At 36.0% G+C, this 21942-nt stretch overlaps 1 protein-coding gene across 5 annotated transcripts in view; it reads right to left on the bottom strand.

The window, feature by feature from the left end:
• Nucleotides 1–21942, bottom strand: part of LOC110457109 (sodium/hydrogen exchanger 10-like) — a 91025-nt gene that overhangs the window by 35281 nt on the left and 33802 nt on the right. For all 5 annotated transcript variants that reach the window (XM_021508223.1, XM_021508216.1, XM_021508239.1 and 2 more), the window contains 8 exons: nucleotides 19640–19801; nucleotides 16032–16140; nucleotides 15493–15636; nucleotides 7781–7952; nucleotides 6306–6387; nucleotides 5397–5499; nucleotides 2432–2510; nucleotides 579–719 (listed from right to left, as the gene is read on the bottom strand). In XM_021508223.1, coding sequence (XP_021363898.1) covers nucleotides 579–719; nucleotides 2432–2510; nucleotides 5397–5499; nucleotides 6306–6387; nucleotides 7781–7952; nucleotides 15493–15636; nucleotides 16032–16140; nucleotides 19640–19801 — 992 coding nt within the window. The remainder of the gene's footprint in view (nucleotides 1–578; nucleotides 720–2431; nucleotides 2511–5396; nucleotides 5500–6305; nucleotides 6388–7780; nucleotides 7953–15492; nucleotides 15637–16031; nucleotides 16141–19639; nucleotides 19802–21942) is intronic.

Genomic DNA, 21942 nt, shown 5'->3' with positions numbered 1-21942 from the left:
GTTATTTAAGGGGCCATAACTCCGCCAAATAAAGTCCGCTGAAAGTGGTTATCCAGTTTGGTTATGCCCTTAAGGCATTTAACCCTGGTATCAAGTTTGCAGAAAGTCGGTTAACATTTGTTGCAGCTTTTGCACGAAAACGGCAGATAAGGATGTTTTTTCGTTATTCAAGGGGCCATAACTCTGCCAAATAAAGTCCCCTGAAAGTGGTCATCAAACTTGGTGAGCCCTTAAGGCATTTAACCCTGTTACCAAGTTTGACGAAAATTGGTTAACATTTGTTGCAGTTATTACAGAATTAATATCCCCCGCTTTCACCGAAACGGGGGATATTAATTTGGGTTTGTCTGTCTGTCTGTCTGGCTGTCATGCTTCATTTCCGACAATATTTCGATAAAAAATGATGGCATATGGGTTGGTAAATCAAATAGGAAGGTCACGACCAAGCTATCTTGGAATTTGAATCATTAGCCAATAAGATAACAAAGACTATTTGGGGTGCTTTGTGTTGAATGTCAACAGACAGTCATAATTGTAAAGAAAATGTAACGTGTAAAACACATGTAGACTGTACCTACCTTTTCAGCTTTGAGCATGCGTAAAACTGCCTCGTTAGTCATGTCACGCAGCTCCTTACGTGTGTAGGTAGCAGGCAGTTGGGAGTCACAGTCTGGACACACGGCATTGGCCCTCATGTCAAGTGACTCATCCACAAGGGCCTACAACACCACAAGCTTCTAATTATATATATATACACTTAGTTACTAACAAACAACTATAAATGATTTTTTAAATTCAAACTTATTGTCAGGTCCCACAACAGTCTTCTCCAATGTCTAAAGATTTTCAAACTATTATGACTTTTGTTTACACAAAATAATATGGATCTACTGCATAAGAATCCTTATCAGTTAATTTTTATATATATATATATATATATATATATAAAGAAAACATTGAGAAGTCCTTGTGTTGGAATTAAATATAAAAAATAGAACAAAAGACAGAGATAGCGTCAACAGACAAATCTGTCTGTTGACTGTCTTTTTGGATGTTTTAGTTAAATTAGAAAATGATAATATTGCAACTAATTTGTATTCAAAGCCTACTGATGCTCATAATTACTTAGATTTTTATTCAAATCATACTAAACATATTAAAATTAATATACCTTTTAATCTCGCATCTAGAATTGTGACAATTGTAAGTGACCCCAATATGCTGGATGTGCGACTTAAAGAACTAATGTTTTTCCTGAAGTCGCAGCATTATCCGGACGAGATTATTCGTAGTGGTGTAAATAGAGCTATAGAGAAGGGACCTTTTACATCCCGTGTAGAAGCCAACGATGACCAAGGAATTATTCCTTTTGTATCTACATACAATCCACATAATTTTGCTATGTACCCTATTGTAAAAACCAAAATCGATGACTTGCAGAGAACTAGCGTGCGTATGAAAAATGTTTTAGCTAAACATAGAATTATCAATAGTAAAAGACAACCCAAAAATCTCAAAAGGCTATTGAGTTTTTCCAAGTTTGAAACGAATCAAGCTGAACTTATTGTGTCTAAATGTAATTCGCCCAGATGTGGAACATGTAAAATAATTATTGAAGGTTCTACTTTTGTTTTCAAAAATGGATTTAAATTCACTGTACGTTCTAGTATGAATTGTAAGTCGAAGAATGTTATATATGCTATAGTGTGTGTTAAATGTTTGGAATTTTATATTGGCCAAACTGGGCGTGAACTACGTCAAAGAATGACTCTTCACAAGCAACAAACAATCCATGATGACCTTAGATTTTTACAAGTGAACAAACATATTCATAACTGTGCTAACAATAACTTCAAAGTGTTCCCTATTTACCAAATGCATTCATCTGATGTGATAAAGAGGGAAGTTAAGGAGTCGGAGTTAATGAAACTGTTGAAACCCAGTCTGAATAGTTCACATTAAATTCAACGTGTCATGCTTTAAGCAATTGCTGTGCTTTAAATATTATTGTTCATATTTTATTGTTGCCGTAAATGAAACAATTTGTATCTCCCGTATTTTTTATTGTTGGTANTTCTATTTTTTATATATATATATATATATATATATATATATATATATGTACAACTAAAAATATCTAAAAATATTAGTTGGGGCAAGAAATCTATTATAAAGCTTGGAGTCTCTTCAAAGTATCAATGTATCTCAAAGCAGGGAGTAGAAAACAAAACAAAAAATTGAAACATACATCAAGCTAAGATACTGTCTGAACAAGAGGTTGGGTGTCACTTTATTTTTTTGATAATACATTTCAACTTTGCATAAAAATATTATAACTATTATATCAATTATATGTGTGTTATTATATATATCAAAGACTGGAATATCAATGACCCCTCTAGCTGTTAAATAGAATTAGAACTGAAGTCACCTCCTCTTCTGTAGTTTTATAGGGGTCCTCCAGCTCACAAGATTTCTCCACAGTATCCCAATCAGCATCTGCTAGAAACCTGTAAACATACCCATCATTATAACAGGCAGCACTTGTACAGCTAACTGAAAAGTTCATACTATAAACCAGAAACCTGTAAACATACTCGTCGTTATAACAGGCAGCACCTGTACAGCTAACTGAAAGGTTCATACTGTAAACCAGAAACCTGTAAACATACTGGTCGTTATAACAGGCAGCACTTGTACAGCTAACTGAAAGGTTCATACTATAAGCCAGAAACCTGTAAACATACCCATCATTATAACAGGCAGCACTTGTACAGCTAACTGAAAGGTTCATACTATAAACCAGAAACCTGTAAACATACTCGTCATTATAACACACAGCACTTGTACAGCTAACTGAAAAGTTCATACTATAAACCAGAAACCTGTAAACATACCCATCATTATAACAGGCAGCACTAGTACAGCTAACTGAAAAGTTCATACTATAAACCAGAAACCTCTAAACATACTCGTCGTTATAACAGACAGCACTTGTACAGCTAACTGAAAGGTTCATACTGTAAACCAGAAACCTGTAAACATACTCGTCATTATAACACACAGCACTTGTACAGCTAACTGAAAAGTTCATACTATAAACCAGAAACCTGTAAACATACTCGTAGTTATAACAGGCAGCACTTGTACAGCTAACTGAGAGGTTCATACTGTAAACCAGAAACCTGTAAACATACTCGTAGTTATAACAGGCAGCACTTGTACAGCTAACTGAGAGGTTCATACTGTAAACCAGAAACCTGTAAACATACTCGTCGTTATAACAAGCAGCACTTGTACAGCTAACTGAAAGGTTTATACTGTAAACCAGAAACCTGTAAACATACTCGTCGTTATAACAGGCAGCACTTGTACAGCTAACTGAAAGGTTCATACTATAAACCAGAAACCTGTAAACATACCCATCATTATAACAGGCAGCACTTGTACAGCTAACTGAAAAGTTCATACTGTAAACCAGAAACTTGTAAACATACTCGTCATTATAACAGGCAGCACTTGTACAGCTAACTGAAAGGTTCATACTATAAACCAGAAACCTGTAAACATACTCGTCATTATAACAGACAGCACTTGTACAGCTAACTGAAAGGTTCATACTATAAACCAGAAACCTGTAAACATACCCATCATTATAACAGGCAGCACTTGTACAGCTAACTGAAAAGTTCATACTATAAACCAGTAAATACACAAGTCAATTTTACTTGTTCACATCATCAATCACACTGATAATTAAGTTGTTACCTATATCACAAGTCTTTGAAAATGTGACCTGTCTATAATCAACTATTACCTGTCCATGATCTCCATGATCAAGTTCACATGTCCATAATCAATGTTACCTGCCTGTGATCAACATAACCTGTCTGTGATCAATGATACCTGTCCATGATGTCCATGATCAAGTTCACATGTTCATAATCAATGTTACCTGCCTGGGATCAACTTATCCTGTCTGTGATCAATGTTACCTGTCCATGATCAAGTTCACATGTCCATAATCAATGTTACCTGCCTGTGATCAACTTAACCTGACTGTGATCAATGTTACCTGTCCATGATGTCCATGATCAAGTTCACATGTTCATAATCAATGTTACCTGCCTGTGATCAACTTAACCTGTCTGTGATCAATGTTACCTGTCTGTGATCAACTTAACCTGTTTGTGATTAATGTTACTTGTCCATGATCAAGTTCATATGTCCATAATCAATGTTATGAGCCTGTGATCAACTTAACCTGAATGTGATCAATGTTACAGCCTGTGATCAACTGAACCTGTCTGTGATCAATGTTATGAGCCTGTGATCAACTTAACCTGTCTGTGATCAATGTTACCAGCCTGTGATCAACTTAACATATCTGTGATCAATGTTACCTGCCTCTGATCAACTTAACCTGTCTGTGATCAATGTTACCTGTCAATGATTTCCATGATCAAGTTCACATGTCCATAATCAATGTTACCTACCTGTGATCAACTTAACCTGTCTGTGATCAATGTTACCAGCCTGTGATCAATGTTACCGGCCTGTGATCAATGTTACCCGTCAATGATTTCCATGATCAAGTTCAAATGTCCATAATCAATGTCACCTACCTGTGATCAACTTACCATATCTGTGATCAATGTTACCAGCATGTGATCAACTTAACCTGTCTGTGATCAATGTTTTGAGCCTGTGATAAACGTAACCTGTCTGTGATCAATGTTACCAGCCTGTGATCAACTTAACCTGTCTGTGATCAATGTTACCAGCCTGTGATCAATGGTACCAGCCTGCGATCAACTTAACCTGTCTGTGATCAATGTTACCAGCCTGTGATCAACTTAACATGTCCATAATCAATGTTACCAGCCTGTGATAAACTTAACCTGTCTGTGATCAATGTTACCAGCCTGTGATCAACTTAGCCTGTCTGTGATCAATGTCTTGAGCCTGTGATAAGCGTAACTTGTCTGTGATTAATGTTACCAGCCTGTAATCACCTTAACATGTCGATAATCAATGTTACCTACCTGTGATCAACTTAGCCTGTCTGTGATCAACTTAACATGTCAATAATCAATGTTACCTACCTGTGATCAACTTAACATGTACATAATCAATGTTACCTGCCTGTGATCAACTTAACATATCTGTGATCAATGTTTCCAGCCTGTGATAAACTTAACCTATTTGTGATCAATGTTACCTGCCTGTGATCAACTTAACCTGTATGTGATCAATGGTACCTGTCCATGATCGAAGTAACCTTTATTAATGTTACTTGTCTTTAATCAATGTTTTTTTCCATAATCAATGTTACCTGTCCATGACCAATGGTGCTTGTCTGTGATCAATGTTACCTGTCTGTGATCATATGTTACCTGTCTGTTTTGAGCATGTTGAGAGTGCGGTCCCTCATGTCCTGTAGGTAGCGAAGGGAGTTAGCCATGGCCATTCTCTTAGCAGGCGAGATATCACTCATTCCTTAAAGAAAGAAACAAAAAGTCCTGCTAGCCAATCAAAAACTCAACGCACTTATAATATTTATAGTTGATCAGTGGCTAATTAAAAGCCCAGTATTAGATTAAGTAAAAGCATTTGAAAACAAACAGTTGACTGCTGTTTGAATCTTCCAGGGAGTATAACTATTTGAAAGGTAATAAATATAATGCATATAAGAAATCCAAGGATCCTGGGAGCAGAATTTGAATTACTTTTTGTTAGAAAGCTAAGTTTACATGTTTTAGTTTTGGATGTTGTACACACACAACAATTGTTATTAGCTAACGGTATCTATACTAACACATCAATAACTCCATCTTATCAACCATTGCAACAAAGACATAAATGTATTTTGCACTTTTCATCGTAGACGGAAACCACAAATTAAGTCAACAATATATAACCATCAAGAATGACAATGGTTTTAAACCAATTACCTTCCATATTTTTTATCTTCAATCGCTGTTTACAATATTCATACTTAAACATAATGATACTGTTAATATAACATTTTGTGATTCACACTTTTCAGGCGTGAGTGTAAAAATAACACTGCCACCCATTCAACCATTTATATACAGTAAACTGTCATCTAGAACTTTGCAACTTGAAGCCAGAACGTAATAGCAACTCTTGTGCAAAAGTAGTAAGAGTAGGCTCCCTTGGACTGTTTTGTGATAAAAACTTCTTAAACAGTTTAAGTGTACTGTAAAGTGCTTTATAGAGTGTCTTATTCTAGCTAGATAGGGCACTATATCAAATGTTGTTTATTATTATATTATTATTACCTAGAATTTGAAGAAGAGCTCCAGTAGTAGAGGCATTTACCAGCAGGGTTAGGAACACTATCCCAGATACATGAATGAGAACCTGTAAAAAACATCTTTAATAATATACAGTTAATTCATCCTGAGCATTACATGTATACCAAAGTCACATGTGTGTCCCCTGTAGAACCTGCTGAAGTGAACCTCAAATGAGTCTATAACAGGTTAAACTAATTCTTTCAAGTTTCACTCATCCAGGTTTAATTAAAATGATACGTATATATATATCTTCCAAATATAACCTCTCATAATACAAAGTTTTATTATATAATTCTGTAGTCTTCATTTCAATATAATACAAAACTACAACTATATAATCACTCCCACATCAGTTTAAAAGGAGCATAACTGTCATAAAAGCAGTTGAATTAAAAACATCAGGCCCAAAGGGCCCTCACATCTCACCTGGATATTTAAGTAATTGAGGGAAAATATTTCTCATTAAAAGTATTATTGTATTCTTTATTCTTTTTGGAACTAATAACATATAAGCCTCCAGAAGGACAACATTGTTGCTTGATGTTTAACAGTTGATTTACAGAAAATGGGCGTTTTGTGGCGAAATGTGTGTGAAATTGATACATATAAGTGCACCTGGTTATAACTATAGGGTGGGAATCTCAATCCACAAAAAAAGGTCATGACCATTGGATTCAGTACCAGGTGTGGGCGTTGAGCTGGAAGCATGATTGTATTGGTTTCTTCATATCTGGCAACATCATAATTATATGGTTATATGATGGTGACCTCAACCATTTGAATGACAAATGAAGTTATGACCAACGGACCCCTGTGACTTTGAGGGTAGGTCAAGATCATTTACATTAGGAAACTTCATAGCATTTCATCCCAGGTACCTACTGGCTAAATATCGGGACACTGGACATTATGGAACTTCAGAAGATTTCTTAAACTTTTTACTCATCACAGCCCATTGTTAACATTGACCCCTGTAAAGACTTAAAATTGACCTTTGATCCTAATACAATATGCTAGAAAAATATTTGCACTGCAGGTCTACATATGAATTAATACGAATAATATGAGAAATTTTCTAGCATTTCATCCCAGGTACAAATGTACCTACTGACAAAATATACAAACATTGGACCTTATGGAACTTGAGAAGAAGATTCTTAAAACTTTTACCCATTATAGCCCTTGTTAATCTTTGACAAACAATGTAGCAGACCTTTGACCAAAATACAATATAAAAATTCTACACACTAATCTACAGTAAATACCAAAGCATTAAAACTCTTGATCTTATGATTCTCTAGAATGTGACCTTAACAGTAATTAAGTCAATGTCATTTACATGAGGAAATGTTATTGCACTCTGTCAAGGGTACCTTCTTGCCAAAAATCAGGAAGCTTATTCTTTAAGCATTGAAGAAAAATCAAAAGATGAACAATGAAAGCTACACTTTACTTACCCGGATACCAACTTTCTCCTGGTCTATTTCATCATGGTGAGCGACTTGAAGGGCTAGGGCTAAACTCACAGCCCCTCGAAGGCCTCCCCAAGTCATTATGATTCCCTCCTGCCATGACATTCCATAACCTGTGTGACGCAGTATTGGACTGAAGATGGCAATTACCATACCTCTAAAGACAAAGAATCAATAGTGTTGGTGAATTAATCATTAATATTTGAAACAACTACACATTAGCTATCAACAAAAAGAAAATTATTTGAAAACATTTAATTAAGACAAAAACTTTATATTTGAAGAATTCAGTTTTGCCTATTACAAAAATTGTTGAGGTTTTAGGTTTAATAACAACGAGCTTCTAATCAGGACTATGTAGACTAGCTGACCTGATCACGAATATTCCAAGGTATAGAGAAAACATGGCAATCCTTATACCAAATTATAGAACGGGAACACTGACCTGATCACAAAGATTCCAAGGTATAGAGAAAACATGGCAATCCTTATACCAAATTATAGACAGGGAACACTGACCTCATCACAAAGATTCCAAGGTATAGAGAAAACATGGCAATCCTTATACCAAATTATAGACAGGGAACACTGACCTTATAACAAAGATTCCAAGGTATAGAGAAAACATGGCAATCCTTATACCAAATTATAGACAGGGAACACTGACCTTATAACAAAGATTCCAAGGTATAGAGAAAACATGGCAATCCTTATACCAAATTATAGACAGGGAACACTGACCTTATAACAAAGATTCCAAGGTATAGAGAAAACATGGCAATCCTTATACCAAATTATAGACAGGGAACACTGACCTTATAACAAAGATTCCAAGGTATAGAGAAAACATGGCAATCCTTATACCAAATTATAGACAGGGAACACTGACCTTATAACAAAGATTCCAAGGTATAGAGAAAACATGGCAATCCTTATACCAAATTATAGACAGGGAACACTGACCTTATAACAAAGATTCCAAGGTATAGAGAAAACATGGCAATCCTTATACCAAATTATAGACAGGGAACACTGACCTTATAACAAAGATTCCAAGGTATAGAGAAAACATGGCAATCCTTATACCAAATTATAGACAGGGAACACTGACCTTATAACAAAGATTCCAAGGTATAGAGAAAACATGGCAATCCTTATACCAAATTATAGACAGGGAACACTGACCTTATAACAAAGATTCCAAGGTATAGAGAAAACATGGCAATCCTTATACCAAATTATAGACAGGGAACACTGACCTTATAACAAAGATTCCAAGGTATAGAGAAAACATGGCAATCCTTATACCAAATTATAGACAGGGAACACTGACCTTATAACAAAGATTCCAAGGTATAGAGAAAACATGGCAATCCTTATACCAAATTATAGACAGGGAACACTGACCTTATAACAAAGATTCCAAGGTATAGAGAAAACATGGCAATCCTTATACCAAATTATAGACAGGGAACACTGACCTTATAACAAAGATTCCAAGGTATAGAGAAAACATGGCAATCCTTATACCAAATTATAGACAGGGAACACTGACCTTATAACAAAGATTCCAAGGTATAGAGAAAACATGGCAATCCTTATACCAAATTATAGACAGGGAACACTGACCTTATAACAAAGATTCCAAGGTATAGAGAAAACATGGCAATCCTTATACCAAATTATAGACAGGGAACACTGACCTTATAACAAAGATTCCAAGGTATAGAGAAAACATGGCAATCCTTATACCAAATTATAGACAGGGAACACTGACCTTATAACAAAGATTCCAAGGTATAGAGAAAACATGGCAATCCTTATACCAAATTATAGACAGGGAACACTGACCTTATAACAAAGATTCCAAGGTATAGAGAAAACATGGCAATCCTTATACCAAATTATAGACAGGGAACACTGACCTTATAACAAAGATTCCAAGGTATAGAGAAAACATGGCAATCCTTATACCAAATTATAGACAGGGAACACTGACCTTATAACAAAGATTCCAAGGTATAGAGAAAACATGGCAATCCTTATACCAAATTATAGACAGGGAACACTGACCTTATAACAAAGATTCCAAGGTATAGAGAAAACATGGCAATCCTTATACCAAATTATAGACAGGGAACACTGACCTTATAACAAAGATTCCAAGGTATAGAGAAAACATGGCAATCCTTATACCAAATTATAGACAGGGAACACTGACCTTATAACAAAGATTCCAAGGTATAGAGAAAACATGGCAATCCTTATACCAAATTATAGACAGGGAACACTGACCTTATAACAAAGATTCCAAGGTATAGAGAAAACATGGCAATCCTTATACCAAATTATAGACAGGGAACACTGACCTTATAACAAAGATTCCAAGGTATAGAGAAAACATGGCAATCCTTATACCAAATTATAGACAGGGAACACTGACCTTATAACAAAGATTCCAAGGTATAGAGAAAACATGGCAATCCTTATACCAAATTATAGACAGGGAACACTGACCTTATAACAAAGATTCCAAGGTATAGAGAAAACATGGCAATCCTTATACCAAATTATAGACAGGGAACACTGACCTTATAACAAAGATTCCAAGGTATAGAGAAAACATGGCAATCCTTATACCAAATTATAGACAGGGAACACTGACCTTATAACAAAGATTCCAAGGTATAGAGAAAACATGGCAATCCTTATACCAAATTATAGACAGGGAACACTGACCTTATAACAAAGATTCCAAGGTATAGAGAAAACATGGCAATCCTTATACCAAATTATAGACAGGGAACACTGACCTTATAACAAAGATTCCAAGGTATAGAGAAAACATGGCAATCCTTATACCAAATTATAGACAGGGAACACTGACCTTATAACAAAGATTCCAAGGTATAGAGAAAACATGGCAATCCTTATACCAAATTATAGACAGGGAACACTGACCTTATAACAAAGATTCCAAGGTATAGAGAAAACATGGCAATCCTTATACCAAATTATAGACAGGGAACACTGACCTTATAACAAAGATTCCAAGGTATAGAGAAAACATGGCAATCCTTATACCAAATTATAGACAGGGAACACTGACCTTATAACAAAGATTCCAAGGTATAGAGAAAACATGGCAATCCTTATACCAAATTATAGACAGGGAACACTGACCTTATAACAAAGATTCCAAGGTATAGAGAAAACATGGCAATCCTTATACCAAATTATAGACAGGGAACACTGACCTTATAACAAAGATTCCAAGGTATAGAGAAAACATGGCAATCCTTATACCAAATTATAGACAGGGAACACTGACCTTATAACAAAGATTCCAAGGTATAGAGAAAACATGGCAATCCTTATACCAAATTATAGACAGGGAACACTGACCTTATAACAAAGATTCCAAGGTATAGAGAAAACATGGCAATCCTTATACCAAATTATAGACAGGGAACACTGACCTTATAACAAAGATTCCAAGGTATAGAGAAAACATGGCAATCCTTATACCAAATTATAGACAGGGAACACTGACCTTATAACAAAGATTCCAAGGTATAGAGAAAACATGGCAATCCTTATACCAAATTATAGACAGGGAACACTGACCTTATAACAAAGATTCCAAGGTATAGAGAAAACATGGCAATCCTTATACCAAATTATAGACAGGGAACACTGACCTTATAACAAAGATTCCAAGGTATAGAGAAAACATGGCAATCCTTATACCAAATTATAGACAGGGAACACTGACCTTATAACAAAGATTCCAAGGTATAGAGAAAACATGGCAATCCTTATACCAAATTATAGACAGGGAACACTGACCTTATAACAAAGATTCCAAGGTATAGAGAAAACATGGCAATCCTTATACCAAATTATAGACAGGGAACACTGACCTTATAACAAAGATTCCAAGGTATAGAGAAAACATGGCAATCCTTATACCAAATTATAGACAGGGAACACTGACCTTATAACAAAGATTCCAAGGTATAGAGAAAACATGGCAATCCTTATACCAAATTATAGACAGGGAACACTGACCTTATAACAAAGATTCCAAGGTATAGAGAAAACATGGCAATCCTTATACCAAATTATAGACAGGGAACACTGACCTTATAACAAAGATTCCAAGGTATAGAGAAAACATGGCAATCCTTATACCAAATTATAGACAGGGAACACTGACCTTATAACAAAGATTCCAAGGTATAGAGAAAACATGGCAATCCTTATACCAAATTATAGACAGGGAACACTGACCTTATAACAAAGATTCCAAGGTATAGAGAAAACATGGCAATCCTTATACCAAATTATAGACAGGGAACACTGACCTTATAACAAAGATTCCAAGGTATAGAGAAAACATGGCAATCCTTATACCAAATTATAGACAGGGAACACTGACCTTATAACAAAGATTCCAAGGTATAGAGAAAACATGGCAATCCTTATACCAAATTATAGACAGGGAACACTGACCTTATAACAAAGATTCCAAGGTATAGAGAAAACATGGCAATCCTTATACCAAATTATAGACAGGGAACACTGACCTTATAACAAAGATTCCAAGGTATAGAGAAAACATGGCAATCCTTATACCAAATTATAGACAGGGAACACTGACCTTATAACAAAGATTCCAAGGTATAGAGAAAACATGGCAATCCTTATACCAAATTATAGACAGGGAACACTGACCTTATAACAAAGATTCCAAGGTATAGAGAAAACATGGCAATCCTTATACCAAATTATAGACAGGGAACACTGACCTTATAACAAAGATTCCAAGGTATAGAGAAAACATGGCAATCCTTATACCAAATTATAGACAGGGAACACTGACCTTATAACAAAGATTCCAAGGTATAGAGAAAACATGGCAATCCTTATACCAAATTATAGACAGGGAACACTGACCTTATAACAAAGATTCCAAGGTATAGAGAAAACATGGCAATCCTTATACCAAATTATAGACAGGGAACACTGACCTTATAACAAAGATTCCAAGGTATAGAGAAAACATGGCAATCCTTATACCAAATTATAGACAGGGAACACTGACCTTATAACAAAGATTCCAAGGTATAGAGAAAACATGGCAATCCTTATACCAAATTATAGACAGGGAACACTGACCTTATAACAAAGATTCCAAGGTATAGAGAAAACATGGCAATCCTTATACCAAATTATAGACAGGGAACACTGACCTTATAACAAAGATTCCAAGGTATAGAGAAAACATGGCAATCCTTATACCAAATTATAGACAGGGAACACTGACCTTATAACAAAGATTCCAAGGTATAGAGAAAACATGGCAATCCTTATACCAAATTATAGACAGGGAACACTGACCTTATAACAAAGATTCCAAGGTATAGAGAAAACATGGCAATCCTTATACCAAATTATAGACAGGGAACACTGACCTTATAACAAAGATTCCAAGGTATAGAGAAAACATGGCAATCCTTATACCAAATTATAGACAGGGAACACTGACCTTATAACAAAGATTCCAAGGTATAGAGAAAACATGGCAATCCTTATACCAAATTATAGACAGGGAACACTGACCTTATAACAAAGATTCCAAGGTATAGAGAAAACATGGCAATCCTTATACCAAATTATAGACAGGGAACACTGACCTTATAACAAAGATTCCAAGGTATAGAGAAAACATGGCAATCCTTATACCAAATTATAGACAGGGAACACTGACCTTATAACAAAGATTCCAAGGTATAGAGAAAACATGGCAATCCTTATACCAAATTATAGACAGGGAACACTGACCTTATAACAAAGATTCCAAGGTATAGAGAAAACATGGCAATCCTTATACCAAATTATAGACAGGGAACACTGACCTTATAACAAAGATTCCAAGGTATAGAGAAAACATGGCAATCCTTATACCAAATTATAGACAGGGAACACTGACCTTATAACAAAGATTCCAAGGTATAGAGAAAACATGGCAATCCTTATACCAAATTATAGACAGGGAACACTGACCTTATAACAAAGATTCCAAGGTATAGAGAAAACATGGCAATCCTTATACCAAATTATAGACAGGGAACACTGACCTTATAACAAAGATTCCAAGGTATAGAGAAAACATGGCAATCCTTATACCAAATTATAGACAGGGAACACTGACCTTATAACAAAGATTCCAAGGTATAGAGAAAACATGGCAATCCTTATACCAAATTATAGACAGGGAACACTGACCTTATAACAAAGATTCCAAGGTATAGAGAAAACATGGCAATCCTTATACCAAATTATAGACAGGGAACACTGACCTTATAACAAAGATTCCAAGGTATAGAGAAAACATGGCAATCCTTATACCAAATTATAGACAGGGAACACTGACCTTATAACAAAGATTCCAAGGTATAGAGAAAACATGGCAATCCTTATACCAAATTATAGACAGGGAACACTGACCTTATAACAAAGATTCCAAGGTATAGAGAAAACATGGCAATCCTTATACCAAATTATAGACAGGGAACACTGACCTTATAACAAAGATTCCAAGGTATAGAGAAAACATGGCAATCCTTATACCAAATTATAGACAGGGAACACTGACCTTATAACAAAGATTCCAAGGTATAGAGAAAACATGGCAATCCTTATACCAAATTATAGACAGGGAACACTGACCTTATAACAAAGATTCCAAGGTATAGAGAAAACATGGCAATCCTTATACCAAATTATAGACAGGGAACACTGACCTTATAACAAAGATTCCAAGGTATAGAGAAAACATGGCAATCCTTATACCAAATTATAGACAGGGAACACTGACCTTATAACAAAGATTCCAAGGTATAGAGAAAACATGGCAATCCTTATACCAAATTATAGACAGGGAACACTGACCTTATAACAAAGATTCCAAGGTATAGAGAAAACATGGCAATCCTTATACCAAATTATAGACAGGGAACACTGACCTTATAACAAAGATTCCAAGGTATAGAGAAAACATGGCAATCCTTATACCAAATTATAGACAGGGAACACTGACCTTATAACAAAGATTCCAAGGTATAGAGAAAACATGGCAATCCTTATACCAAATTATAGACAGGGAACACTGACCTTATAACAAAGATTCCAAGGTATAGAGAAAACATGGCAATCCTTATACCAAATTATAGACAGGGAACACTGACCTTATAACAAAGATTCCAAGGTATAGAGAAAACATGGCAATCCTTATACCAAATTATAGACAGGGAACACTGACCTTATAACAAAGATTCCAAGGTATAGAGAAAACATGGCAATCCTTATACCAAATTATAGACAGGGAACACTGACCTTATAACAAAGATTCCAAGGTATAGAGAAAACATGGCAATCCTTATACCAAATTATAGACAGGGAACACTGACCTTATAACAAAGATTCCAAGGTATAGAGAAAACATGGCAATCCTTATACCAAATTATAGACAGGGAACACTGACCTTATAACAAAGATTCCAAGGTATAGAGAAAACATGGCAATCCTTATACCAAATTATAGACAGGGAACACTGACCTTATAACAAAGATTCCAAGGTATAGAGAAAACATGGCAATCCTTATACCAAATTATAGACAGGGAACACTGACCTTATGACAAAGATTCCGAAGTACAGAGCAAACATGAAGAACCAGTCTTTTCCATGGATTTCAAAAATGGCCGTTTCCGATATGACCATCCCAACAATGATAAATATAAGTGTATTTGCTATGTAAGCCATTGTCTCCCAAAACCTAAGGAAGAAGCAAAAAAACATTACTATAATTTTTATCTATACAGTAACTGCAAATTGGACTGATTTATTTTTTGAGCAAATAAATATTACTTATGTAGAAATTGAAATTAATAAATTAACAACTTTTTTACTTGGATTGACATAAATACAAAAATGTATTATAGATTATAAAGAAGGTTTTTTGTACATTTGCTTAAGAACACAATTCCCCAAAAACGGTTAGGTTGTTTCAATCATGACTGTAAATAATACAATTTGCACTGTGTAGGTAAAAGTAAAACCCTGTATTTTACTGTTGTTAGAATCACAGATTACAGTAATGCTGAGATATATAGAAGTTTTTAAAACATAAAGACTTTAATATACATGGATTAGGTAAAACATTTTTTTTACCTATGTAAGAATTTTTCCACCTCCGGACTGATCATTGTTCGCTGAGCATTCATAGCTACGCCCAGCACAACAACAGAAAGCACACCTGAAACCCCAAGGAACACCTCACCTGGAAAAGAAACAGTTATCATTTCTGTATGATCAGCTGTAATACAATAACATCACAATTATTAAGAGAACTATATTGGTCGGTAATATTTTTTTAAAGAACAGTGACAACAGATCAAGAGAGGGTACGTAAATATCTTGTTGTAGTTGTAATTAGATAAAATCTTAATGTATTGCTGCTCATATTTTGCAAATTCTTTTCATCTGAAATTCAGACAAAAACAAAACTGAAGTAAAAATTTGAAACATAAAATTAAAAAAAGACACCAGGGGAAATATTCAGTATTTCAAAGAGAGAAAATTGGAAAAAAATAAATATTTTTTCTCATTCTAAGTGATAACAATACCCTTATGAAAATTACATAATGTACATGACAATGTAGTATGTTTAGGGATGGAGAAACAAATCATCTCTGAAAAGCAAGTGGACGGATAGAGGGAGAGACAGACACCGTGATTACCAGAGGACACTCGCATCTTTGATGAGGGGCCCTTATAATTACACTAATTTAGTAGCTATTGTATACAGTAGTTACACTTTCTCATGTAAGCAGGACCTGTAATTACACTTACCCATGTAGTAGGTGATGTAAGTAGGACCTGTAATTACACTTACCTATGTAGTAGGTGATGTATGTAGGACCTGTAATTACACTTACCCATGTAGTATGTGATGTATGTAGGACCTGAAATTACACTTACCCATGTAGTAGGTGATGTAGGAAGGACCTGTATTTACACTTCCCCTGTTGTAGGTGATTTATGTAGGGCCTGTAATTACACTTACCAACGTAGTAGGTGATGTATGTAGGACCGGTATTTACACTTTCCCCTGCTGTAGGTGATGTATGTAGGCCCTGTATTTCCACTTTCCCCTGTTTGAGGTGATTAAGGTAGGACCTGAAATTACACCTACCCATGTAGTAGGTGATATATGTAGGGTCTGTATTTACACTATCCCCAGTAGTAGGTGATGTATGTAGAACCTGTAATTACACTTACCAACGTAGTAGGTGATGTATGTAATAGGTGATGTATGTAGGACGTGTATTTACACTTTCCCCTGCTGTAGGTGATGTATGTAGGCCCTGTATTTCCCCTTTCCCCTGTGGTAGGTGATGTATGTAGTAGGTGATGTATGTAAGACCTATATTTACACTTACCCCTGTTGTAGGTGATGTTTGTAGGCCCTGTAATTACACTTCCCCATGTAGTAGGTGATATATGTAGGGTCTGTATTTACACTTTCCCCTGTAGTAGGTGATGTATGTAGGACCTGTAATTACACCTACCCATGTAGTAGGTGATGTATGTAGTACCTGTAATTACACTTACCCATGTAGTAGGTGATGTAGGTAGGACCTGTATTTACCCTTTCCCCGGTTGTAGGTGATGTAGGTAGGACCTGTATTTACACTTGCCCCTGTTGTGGGTGATGTATGTAGGCCCTGTATTTACACTTTCCCCTTTTGTAGGTGATGTATGTAGGCCCTGTAATTACACCTACCCATGTAGTAGGTGATGTGTGTAGGGTCTGTATTTACACTATCCCCAGTAGTAGGTGATGTATGTAGGACCGGTATTTACACTTTCCCCTGTTATAGGTGATGTATGTAGGCCCTGTATTTACCCTTCCCCCTGTTATAGGTGATGTATGTAGGCCCTGTAATTACACCTACCCATGTAGTAGGTGATGTACGTAGGACCTGTAATTACACTTTCCAATGTAGTAGGTGATGTATGTAAGACCTGTAATTACACCTACCCATGTAGGAGGTGATGTATGTAGGACCTGAAATTACACCTACCCATGTAGTAGGTGATGGATGTAGGACCTGTAATTACACCTACCCATGTAGTAGGTGATGTGTGTAGGGTCTGTATTTACACTATCCCCAGTAGTAGGTGATGTATGTAGGGGCTGTATTTACACTTTCCCCTGCTGTAGGTGATGTATGTAGGACATGTAATTACACTTACCCATGTCGTAGGTGATGTATGTAGGACCTTTATTTACACTTTCCCCTGTTTTAGGTGCTGTATGTAGGCCCCGTAATTACACTTACCCATGTAGAAGGTGATGTATGTAGGCCTTTTATTTACCCTTTCCCCTGTTGTAGGTGATGTAGGTAGGACCTGTATTTCCCCTTTCCCCTGTGGTAGGTGATGTATGTAGGCCCCGTAATTACACTTACCCATGTAGCAGGTGATGTATGTAGGACCTGAAATTACACCTACCCATGTAGTAGGTGATGTGTGTAGGACCTGTAATTACACTTTCCCATGTAGTAGGTGATGTCTGTAGGACCTGTATTTACACTTACCCCTGTAGTAGGTGATGTATGTAGGACTTTTATTTACACTTTCCCCTGTTTTAGGTGCTGTATGTAGGCCCCGTAATTACACTTACCCATGTAGCAGGTGATGTATGTAGGACCTGAAATTACACCTACCCATGTAGTATGTGATGTATGTAGGACCTGTACTTACACTTTCCCCTGTTGTAGGTGACGTATGTAGGACCTGTATTTACTCTTTCCCCTGTTGTAGGTGATGTACGTAGGACCTGTATTTACACTTGCCCCTGTTGTGGGTGATGTATGTAGGCCCTGTAATTACACCTACCCATGTAGTAGGTTATGTATGTAGTACTTGTATTTACGCTTTAACATGTTGTAGGTGATGTATGTAGGCCCGGTAATTACACTTACCCATGTAGAAGGTGATGTATGTAGGACCTGAAATTACACCTACCCATGTAGTAGGTGATGTGTGTAGGGTCTGTATTTACACTTTCCCCTGTTATAGGTGATGTATGTAGGACCCGTAATTACCCTTACCCATGTAGTAGGTGATGTATATAGGACCTGTAATTACACTTTCCAATGTAGTAGGTGATGTATGTAATAGGTGATGTATGTAGGACCTTTATTTACACTTTCCCCTGTTGTGGGTGATGTATGTAGGCCCTGTATTTCCACTTTCCCCTGTTGTAGGTGACGTATGTAGGACCTGTATTTACGCTTTCCCCTGTTATAGGTGATGTATGTAGGCCCTGTAATTACACCTACCCATGTAGTAGGTTATGTATGTAGTACTTGTATTTACGCTTTAACATGTTGTAGGTGATGTATGTAGGCCCCGTAATTACACTTACCCATGTAGCAGGTGATGTATGTAGGACCTGAAATTACACCTACCCATGTAGTAGGTGATGTGTGTAGGACCTGTATTTACACTTCCCCTGTTGTAGGTGATGTATATAGGACCTGTATTTAAACTTTCCCCTGTTGTAGGTGATGCATGTAGGACCTGTAATTACACGGACCAATGTAGTAGGTGATGTATGTAAGACCTGTAATTACACCTACCCATGTAGGAGGTGATGTATGAAGGACCTGTATTTACACTTTCTCCTGCTGTAGGTTATGTATGTAGGACCTCTAAGTACACTTACCCATGTAGTAGGTTATGTATGTAGGGTCTGTATTTACACTTACCCATGTAGTAGGTGATATATGTTGAGGCCAGCGTAATGGTGATTTCTGTAAGGGCATCATTGAATATACGTGACAACCAGAAGAGAGTTATTTTTGCCATCAGAAATCCCCATAAAGGGCCACCGACTGCCACACGCACAAATTCCCAAATTATTTCACCAGCTGAAAAATTAATGATTAAAATTTGAACATTAAAAATTGTGATATTTAATATAAATACCTGATAACTCATAAACATAACAGTAATCTCAAAATCTAGGCTCATATCATATACTTTTAAAAAATCAGATACTGTATGAAAACATGCGCTTCTATTTCCTTATATATAGGAATGATGACAGTAACCAGAACAATATTTCTTTCATTTTCAATTCAATACAACCTGTATATTATTTCTCATATTTGTTTTATATATAATCTACCACAAAACATCAAATATATAAAAAAAAAAAACAAAAAAAAAACATGCTGTATCTCTTAAAGAAAACAGAAAAGTAAAGTTGTCTTATTCTTATGATGTGACATCAGATAACACCACCCTATAAACTCGTGTTTGTGGGTTACAATGGTGGTCAATTTTTCTAGGTAAATTGGAGAAGAGTAGTTAAAAAGCCAATATAGATGTATATATGTCATCTATTACCGAGGCAAAGACAGGATATAATGCAATAATCCAGGTACCCAGAGTGGAGGAGGCTAATGTTACGTCATAATAACACAGAAAGGAAAGCAATTAGAAATAGCATCAATAGAAGTAACATATGTATGGGGAAAGTAAATAAAGTAAATACTTCAAAGTGATAAGACTAGTAAAGGAACAAGAACAGGATGAGGAAATGGATGTACAGACAACAGGATAAGCAGGTGGAGGTGAGAATGATAAAATTAGCAAATATAATAACATGGATGGACACAGCATAAGGATGAAAAAAGGATAGGATAGGAGAGACCAGGTTACAAGGATAAAGATCAGCAAAAGCAAAAGAATGTAACAGTTATCGATAGAATAAGCGAAATGACGAAATAGAAATAGGATTAACAAGAGGTATAATTATACTGTATTGACGAATTATTAGAAAATATTACTGACATCAGTTAAAATCACATGACAGACATATAGACATCACAGAACAATTTGGTGGACGAACTGATAGAAAGAAGGATGAAAAGCCATAGAAAGAAAGTAGATAGATAGACAATCACAAAAAAAATGTAAAGATCAAAAGATGGACGTGCAAATATTCAGAGGAAGAATGACAGATAGACAGAAGACAAACAACGACAAAAAGAATGTAAACAGATGGAAGATCAGAGGAAAAATGTTAGACAGAAGGGAAAATACATGTATACAAACAATCACAAGGAATTGTCACACTAGGACAGAAAAACAACGAAAGGTCAAGAATCGCAGACAAACAAACAAGCAAACAGGAAGAATTGTCACAGTAGGACAGATAGACAATCACAGGAAGAATTGTCACAGTAGGACAGATAGACAATCACACAAAGAATTGTCACAGAAGGACAGATAGACAATCACAGGAAGAATTGTCACAGTAGGACAGATAGACAATCACAGGAAGAATTGTCACAGTAGGACAGATAGACAATCACAGGAAGAATTGTCACAGTAGGACAGATAGACAATCACAGGAAGAATTGTCACAGTAGGACAGATAGACAATCACACAAAGAATTGTCACAGTAGGACAGATAGACAATCACAGGAAGAATTGTCACAGTAGGACAGATAGACAATCACAGGAAGAATTGTCACAGTAGGACAGATAGACAATCACAGGAAGAATTGTCACAGTAGGACAGATAGACAATCACAGGAAGAATTGTCACAGTAGGACAGATAGACAATCACAGGAAGAATTGTCACAGTAGGACAGATAGACAATCACAGGAAGAATTGTCACAGTAGGACAGATAGACAATCACAGGAAGAATTGTCACAGTAGGACAGATAGACAATCACAGGAAGAATTGTCACAGTAGGACAGATAGACAATCACAGGAAGAATTGTCACAGTAGGACAGATAGACAATCACAGGAAGAATTGTCACAGTAGGACAGATAGACAATCACAGGAAGAATTGTCACAGTAGGACAGATAGACAATCACAGGAAGAATTGTCACAGTAGGACAGATAGACAATCACAGGAAGAATTGTCACAGTAGGACAGATAGACAATCACAGGAAGAATTGTCACAGTAGGACAGATAGACAATCACAGGAAGAATTGTCACAGTAGGACAGATAGACAATCACAGGAAGAATTGTCACAGTAGGAC

Source organism: Mizuhopecten yessoensis, unplaced genomic scaffold, assembly GCF_002113885.1.
Source record: "Mizuhopecten yessoensis strain PY_sf001 unplaced genomic scaffold, ASM211388v2 scaffold1079, whole genome shotgun sequence".
Taxonomy (NCBI): Eukaryota; Metazoa; Mollusca; class Bivalvia; order Pectinida; family Pectinidae; genus Mizuhopecten; species Mizuhopecten yessoensis.
This window is presented reverse-complemented; position numbering and strand designations above follow the sequence as displayed.